Raw genomic sequence first — 7,500 nt, 5'->3', positions numbered from 1 at the left:
CTCCCTCTCTCCCTCCCTCCCTCCCTCCCTCCCTCCCTCCCTCCCTCCCTCCCTTACCTCCTGCCATTTATCTTTCTTCCTTCTTTCCCATTCATTCTTCTTTTTTCCTCTTTCCCTCCGTTGACAAAACCTTTACCGTTTGCCTCTCTCTCTCTCTCTCTCTCTCTCTCTCGTCTCTCTCTCTCTCTCTCTTCTCTCTCTCTCTCTCTCTCTCTCTCTCTTAAAATGGCTTATCTACCTTTGTAATTTCCTTCCTTCCTCCTTTCTTTCTTTATTTTTCTTTCTTTCTTTCCTTCTTTCCTTTCTTACCTCCCTCCCTCCCTCCCTCCCTTCCATCCATCATTTTTTTCATTCCTCATTAATTCGACCCTCTCTCCTTCCTTCATCCCACACTCCTTCATCTCTGTCTCCCTTACCTACCTTCTTAACTTCCTTCTCCTTTTCATCCTTTCCTCCCTTCCTCACTTCAATCCTCACTGACTCAATCCCCTCCTTCATTCCTTCTCTCAGCCTCCTTCATCTCACACTTTCCTTCCATCCACCCATTCCTCACTCCCAACCCTTTACTCCTCCCCACCCTTCCTTCCTTCATCTCTTCCTTTTTCCCTTCCATCCATCCATCCATCCATCCATTCATTCTTTCTTTCATTCCTTACAAACCTTTACTCCTCCTCACATCTCACTCTACTTTCCTTCATTCTTTTATCTCTTCCTCTCCTCCTTACCTCACTAGCCCCAAGCTCCTTCCTTCCTTCCCTTGACAGACAAGCGCGGAGCTGGAGAGGGGAGCGCAGCGAGGGGGCGGAGGTGGTGAGGCTGGTGGAGGCGTCGACGGAGGCTGAGCTGGGGCAGGTGCGCGCCTCCCTCCACGCCCAGCTGGCCGAGGAACACTCCACCGTGATCAAGCTGAGGAGCGAGAGAGCCCGCGCTGAAGAAAAAGCTTTGCCATGTGGGTGTTGCGAGAGAGAGAGAGAGAGAGAGAGAGAGAGAGAGAGAGAGAGAGAGAGAGAGAGAGAGAGAAGAGAGGAGAAGGGGGAGGAAGGGAGCAGAGATAGATAGATAGACATAACTCAGACACACAGACAAGCAAAAAAAAACAGATTGATAGATAAATAAATGATTACACACACACACACACACACTCACGGAGAGAGAGAATGCAAGAGACAGAGAGGGAGGAAGAAAGAGAGAGAGAGAGAGAGAGAATGCAAGGACAGAAGGAAGGAAGAGAGGAAGGTACAGGAGAGAGAGAGAGAGAGAGAGAGAGAGAGAGAGAGAGAGAGAGAGAGAGAGAGAGAGAGAGAGAGAGAGTATGGAAGGTGGAGGGGGTGAATGAAGATTAATGTGCAGTAGAAGAGGAAATATTGCATTAAGAGAGAGAGAGAGAGAGAGAGAGAGAGAGGGGGGTTGTATTTTACTTATTTTTGTTACTTTAACATGTTTTCCTTTTGTTTACTTATTTGTTCATTTTTGTGTTGTTCATTTATTTATTTATTTATTTATTTATCTATTTATCTGTTTATTTATTTTATCTCTTTTTTTATTATTTTTCTTCAAGGCACATTCACTCCATTCCTTACATTACTCTTTTCCTTCTCAACCCTTTACTTACGTTCCTTTGTCCAGTCCTCATACTATACTACTAGTTCTTGTACCCTTATCTTATACCAAAGTCACCCCTTTAACTTCCAAGACTTGACTTTTAGAGAAAACCTAATTTTTTTTATGGGAGACTTAAAGAAAAAAGGGTAGATAGCGTGTTATTTTAATTATTTATCTGAGATTATTAATTTTGGTATGTGTTGTAATGAAAGATGTTTAGATTTCAGGTAACTCACTCAATTTCTCACTCGCATTCACTCACTCACTCACTCACTCGTTCTCCTTTCCACTTCCATCCACTCCTCCACTTCTCCTCCCCTCCTGCCGCGTCAGGGTGCAGCGGGAATGCGAGGAGAAGTCAATGGAGGTGTCGGGGCTGACGGAGGAGCGGGGGAAGCTGCAGGTGTTGGTGAAGGGGCTGGAGAGAGAGATGGCAGCCCTGAGACGGGAGGTGAAGTACAGGGACGACATCATAAGGGACAGGGTGAGTGTTGGGTGCTGGGAGGTGCTGGCTGGCTGGATAGATGGAGTGGATGGTTGGATGCATGGATGGATGGTTGGATGGCTGGATGGTCTGACTGGATAGGTGATTGATGGAGGGATGGATGGATGGGTGGATGGATGGATGGGTGAATAAGTCCGGATGGAATTGTGAGAAGGAATAGAGGAGAGAGAGAGAGAGAGAGAGAGAGAGAGAGAGAGAGAGAGAGAGAGAGAGAGAGAGAGAGAGAGAGAGAGAGAGAGAGAGAGAGAGAGAGAGAGAGAGAGAGAGAGAGAAAGCATCAGAAGTCATGCTCCTCCTCCTCCTCCTCCTCCTCCTCCAGTTTAGTGTTCCTTGATCTTCCTTTGTATTTCTTCGCATCCCTCCCGTCTTGCCACAGGAGGGCCAGATAAGCAAACACGCGCGAGCACGTGGAGGAGCTCGAGAAACAGCGCTTCCTTCTCGATCACCAAAATGAGTGTGCTGAAGGAGGAACTGCAGCCCCTCCAGGTGGCCCTCGAGCAGCGCGCCCAGCAGATCAAGCAGGTGAGAAGCTGAGAGGGAAGAGGACAAAGAGAGACAAGAGAGAGGGTGGCTGAGTTGATTATGTGGTTAATTTGGGAGTGTTGTCTTTGAAACGGCCCTCGCTGACGTGTGTCCTTTCTCACTGTCTGGGTTTGTCTAGGTTTTCTTCTTTCTCTTTGCTTATCTTTCATCTTCTTAGGCAAAATTTATCCTCTGTTTCCTTTGTTTTCTCAGTATATTTATTTTGAAACGGGTATGTTCAACTAATGTCCTCTTCTTTCTCTTTATGAGACTGCTGTAATCTAATCTTTATCTCCTTTCCTTCTTGTATTCTCAAATGTTTCGGTGCCTTAACGAGACTTTTTGCAGCAGGAGGTTCTAATGGAAACTAATGCATTTTTAAAGGTGTTCTGATTCTAACGATAGATTTTCTGTTTTTTATCTCGACTTTCTCTCTGCAAATTCTAGTAAAAATGTATAACAGTGTTTCCTTAAGAGACGTAGTTAAACAATAAAGAAGCACATAGTAGCACTGAGAGAATAAACTAAACAGATCAAGCAGGGAGGGAGAGAAAGCCAGTAGGTATGGAAAGCTTAGAAGGCAACTCAAGCAGGTAAGCTGGTTCAGCAAGTTCTAGTGGAAAGTATTTGTTCTAGAACGGACGAACTTAAACAAACAATATTGAAACTAGTAGCGGCAGAGATAGGGCAAAGTAAGGTCAAGCAGGGAGGGAGAGAAGGCCAACAAACAAGAAGCTTAGACGGCGACTCAATGTAGGTAAGCAGGTAAGATAAGCAGGTTCAAAGGTGAGTGGTAGGTATTGGTGAGTGGTTACTGAGTGAGGCGAAAGGAAAGGGACGCCAGGTAATGCACGGGTTGGGTGAATGGATAAAGGTGTGGATGGACAGGTAGGCAGGTAGATTAGACAGCAGGTGTAAGGGAAAAGGGTTAATAGCAGGTGCAATGCAGGTACTGTAACTTTCACTTTCATCTCCCTCTTTCTGTTTCTCTTTTTCGTGTTTTTTTTTTCATTAAATTTTGTTCTGTTCATCATATTTTAATTCTTTTATCCTTTTTTTTTCTTTTCTCTTATTCTTATCCTTTGTGAAGGTTTCATAAGTTGTTTTTCCCTTCCTTGCTTTTTTCCTTTTTTCTTTCTTTTCGTAGTTATTTTATTTTCTCTTTCCTTCTCTCCTCTATTTTCCTCTTCCTTTGTTCTTTTTTTTTCTTTTCTGTCTTTTATCTCTCTTTTCTTCTAAATACACACGCACATGCACAATATGATAATGTCACAAACTCTCTCTCTCTCTCTCTCTCTCTCTCTGGAACTCACTAATACCAACACACATCCTGTCTGAGATATATACCAACCAATTTTATCCACCCTCTCTCTCTCTCTCTCTCTCTCTCTCTCTCTCTCTCTCTCTCTCAAGATGGAGGATGAGGTGAGCGAGACGCGGCTGGTGGTGGGCGCAAGGGACAGACAGGTGAAGGAGTTGAGTCAGCGGCTGGCGACGGCGGGGCAGCAAGGGAGGCACCTGCAGCAGCGCCACCACTCTCTGGCCACGGCCCTCACCCGCGTGCTGGCCGACCTCGCCTCCGCCACCACCCTGCTTCACCAGCCCAAGAAACTCAAGGAGGCCATCAAGGTACGTAAGGTTAAGTGTTTTGGTGGATCGTGTGTTTAATGTGTGTTTACGTGTGTCTGTGTGCCTGTTTGTCTTATGTGCTGGTTTTGTAGTATTTGTATGTGGTTCTGAGTGCTTCTGGCTGCTTCTCTTTCTTTGTCTCTCTGGTTCTCATTCTGTCACTGTCTCTGATTCTGACTCTGACTCTCTCTCTCTCTCTCTCTCTCTTCTCTCTCTCTCTCTCCTCTCTCTCTCTCTCTCTCTCTCTCTCTCTCTCTCTCTGTCTATCTATCTATCTATCTATCTATCTATCTATCTATCTATCTATCTGTGTGTGTGTGTGTGTGTGTGTGTGTGTGTGTGTGTGTGTGTGAGAGAGAGAGAAGAGAAAAAAAGAAGGGAAGGAAAGGGGAAGAACGAAGGAGGAAGATAATTAGATAAGGGAAGGAAAGAGAGGAGAAAATCACGGTTGATTAAAAAGGGAAGGAAAACAGGAAAGGAAGGAAAATAACCTGAGAAAATTTGATAGAAAAAGGTAATAAGAGGAAAGAAAAGAATAACGAGAAGAATAGAAAAAGGTAAAGGAATAAAGATAGGAATGTGATTGGTGACCTAATTCTCTTGTACTTTATGTAATACTCGTTGTTGTTGTTGCTGGTGGTGGTGGTGGTGGTGGTGGTGGTGGTGATAGTGGTGGTGGTAGTGATAGTGGTGGTGGTGGTGGTATTATTGTTCTACTAGTATTCCTATTTTGTTGTGTTTCGTCATGGTGTTGCGTCATGATGTATGTATGTATGTATGTATGTATGTACGTATGTATGTAGAATTGCATATATTGTCAGTCATTGCGAACCTTGAAACACACACGCACACATGCACTTTCTCTCTCTCTCTCTCTCTCTCTCTTCTCTCTTCTCTCTCTCTCTCTCTCTCTCTCGCTCTCTCTCTCTCTCTCTCTGGAAATTCACTAAACCTCATCCTTTTTCCACTTCCGAATTATTTTTTGTTTGCCTGAATTTTTCCATCCATCTGTCTGTCTGTCTGTCTGTCTGTCTGTCTTCCACTACACCTATTTAAAAGTAATCGTAATGAGAAGACGAAGCGTACACGATCATAACAATCAAGAAAAAAAAAAACTTATAATTCCAATAATAATTCAGTACACCTTATTAAACTATCACAAAAATCAAGAAAAAACTCCTTGAAACGCCAATAACTTCCATTACACCTTATTCAATTACCAGCAGAATAAAAAAAAAAAAAAAGACACTTTAAAAACCTCAGTTCACCTGGTTAAAACAAATACGTTAAGGAGACGAAACGTTTGACAACACGCTCCCCTCACCCAGACGCTGCACGACAAGCACGTCCGCAGCGGGAAGCACAAGGAGTTCTGGACGAGACCCGACCTTGACAAGCTGGCGGCCCCGGGCACTGACCCCACGGCACAGGTGAGCTCTCTCTCTCTCTCTCTCTCTCTCTCTCTCTCTCTCTCTCTCTCTCTCTCTCTCTCTCTCTCTCTCTCTCTCTCTCTCTGAGTCTAAGCCATGAAGTCTACCAATTCATTCCTATCACTTTTAAACTTTTATCGATCTCAAACCCCTTATTCCTTGTCCTATCCTGATTACTGAGTCTATTCCATTCATCTACTACTCTGAGAACTAATACCTTCCTATCACTTCTCTAAATCTTTGTCAATCACTTGTTACTTCTTGTTCAACCCTGATTACTGGCAGTGAGTAGATAGAAAACGGAAAATGAGTATTAAGTACTTATATTTGCATCCCTGTCTCTCCTCTCTGTGGGTCAGGCTGGCGGCGTGGTGGTGGCGGTGGCGGAGGAGGAGGAGGCGGTGTGCGAGCTACTTCGTCAGCGGGAGATGCTGGAGAGATCGGTGGCTACTTTGAGGGCACGAGCTGAGAAACAGGATCGTGCCCATAACGATAAAGTGACGACGTTGGTGAAGGTTTGTGGTGTGTGTGTGTGTGTGTGTGTGTGTGTGTGTGTGTGTGTGTGTGTGTGTGTGTGTGTGTGTGTGTGTGTGTGTGTGTGTGTGTGTGTGTGTGTGTGTGTTCCTCCCACACTCTCTCTCTTTCAAGGCTCGTATTCAGAAATGCTTTGCTCTCTCATCACGACTATTTTCAAAGGCCTAAGAGATGATAAGCCGAGTTCTCACAAGTGTTTCTCTTGTTAATATTGTAGAAATGTTGCTAATTTGTCACTAAAACCGTAAAAAAAATAAATAAATAAAAAGACCATTGCAACCCATGTAACTTTAATCAAAGCCTATTGAAAGTAGTGGAGGTGCCGCACTTAGGTGTTCAGAATATGGTTCTCTCTCTCTCTCTCTCTCTCTCTCTCTCTCTCTCTCTCTCTCTCTCTCTCTCTCTCTCTCTCTCTCTCTGGAAAGTCACTAAATCTGATCTTTCTTCTTATTTCGAACTTATAATTGACTTCCCCCACTGTCTGTCTGTCTGTTCAGCTGTCTGTCTGTCTGTCTGTCTGGCTACCTGTCTGTATGATGTCTATCTGTCTATCTGTCTGTTTCTTTGTGTGTCTGTCTGTATGTCTATCTGCGTGTCTGTCTGTGTGTTTGTCTTTCTGTCTGTCTTCTCTCTCTCTCTCTCTCTCTCTCTCTCTCTCTCTCTCTCTCTCTCTCTCTCTCTCTCTAACCCCCAATCCCTCAGGAAAACACGGAACTGCTGGCGCGGGTGCGGGAGCTGGAGGAGAGAGCGTGGCGGCTGGAGGGCGAAGCGAGGCGGGCGGAGAGTCTGGCCGGCCTTAGGGACCCGCGCTCCTGCAGAAGGAAGGCGTCCCGTGACCACCTGGTGCAGACTCTCTCGCGCCAGGCAGACACCATCGCCCGCCTGCAGCAACAACTGAGGGAGGCACAGACGGTGAGCTGGAAGGAGTGAGGGAGGGAGGGAGGGAGGGGAGAGATGGCGGGTATACTGTAGGGAGGGGCAGAGGGTGAGTGAGGGAGGCGCAGATTGTGAGGGATGAGTGAGTGAGCGAGGGAGGAGTGAGGGAGTGAGCGAAGGAGGAAAGGATGAGGGTGGGTGCGCATTTGTACTTGTAGATAGAAGATGAGATCGAAGGAGAGATGCAAGCACTGAATTAAGAAGAACGAAAACAAGAGGAAGATCAAGAATATGAACGAGAAGAAGAACGAAAACGACGAGAACATGAACAAGAGCAAAGAAGAAGAAGATGACCAACAACAACAGCAACAATAACATTAACAACAACAACATGGATAACAG

The 7,500-nt window shown here is 45.3% G+C and overlaps 2 protein-coding genes across 2 annotated transcripts in view; both read left to right on the top strand.

Annotated features, from left to right (window-relative positions):
• LOC135102416 (angiomotin-like protein 2) overlaps positions 1–932 on the top strand; it is a 10,372-nt gene extending 9,440 nt beyond the window's left edge. The window contains exon 9 of the mRNA XM_064007684.1: positions 765–932. Within this exon, the coding sequence (XP_063863754.1) occupies positions 765–842 (78 nt within the window). The 3' untranslated portion in view covers positions 843–932. The remainder of the gene's footprint in view (positions 1–764) is intronic.
• Positions 933–1,732: 800 nt separating this feature from the next.
• LOC135102408 (uncharacterized) overlaps positions 1,733–7,500 on the top strand; it is a 6,886-nt gene continuing 1,118 nt past the window's right edge. Inside the window, exons 1-6 of the mRNA XM_064007670.1 lie at positions 1,733–2,086; positions 2,484–2,629; positions 4,043–4,258; positions 5,587–5,688; positions 6,048–6,203; positions 6,925–7,134. Coding sequence (XP_063863740.1) covers positions 1,948–2,086; positions 2,484–2,629; positions 4,043–4,258; positions 5,587–5,688; positions 6,048–6,203; positions 6,925–7,134 — 969 coding nt within the window. The 5' untranslated portion in view covers positions 1,733–1,947. The remainder of the gene's footprint in view (positions 2,087–2,483; positions 2,630–4,042; positions 4,259–5,586; positions 5,689–6,047; positions 6,204–6,924; positions 7,135–7,500) is intronic.

Source organism: Scylla paramamosain, chromosome 7 (genome assembly GCF_035594125.1).
Source record: "Scylla paramamosain isolate STU-SP2022 chromosome 7, ASM3559412v1, whole genome shotgun sequence".
NCBI classification, from domain to species: Eukaryota; Metazoa; Arthropoda; class Malacostraca; order Decapoda; family Portunidae; genus Scylla; species Scylla paramamosain.
This window is presented reverse-complemented; position numbering and strand designations above follow the sequence as displayed.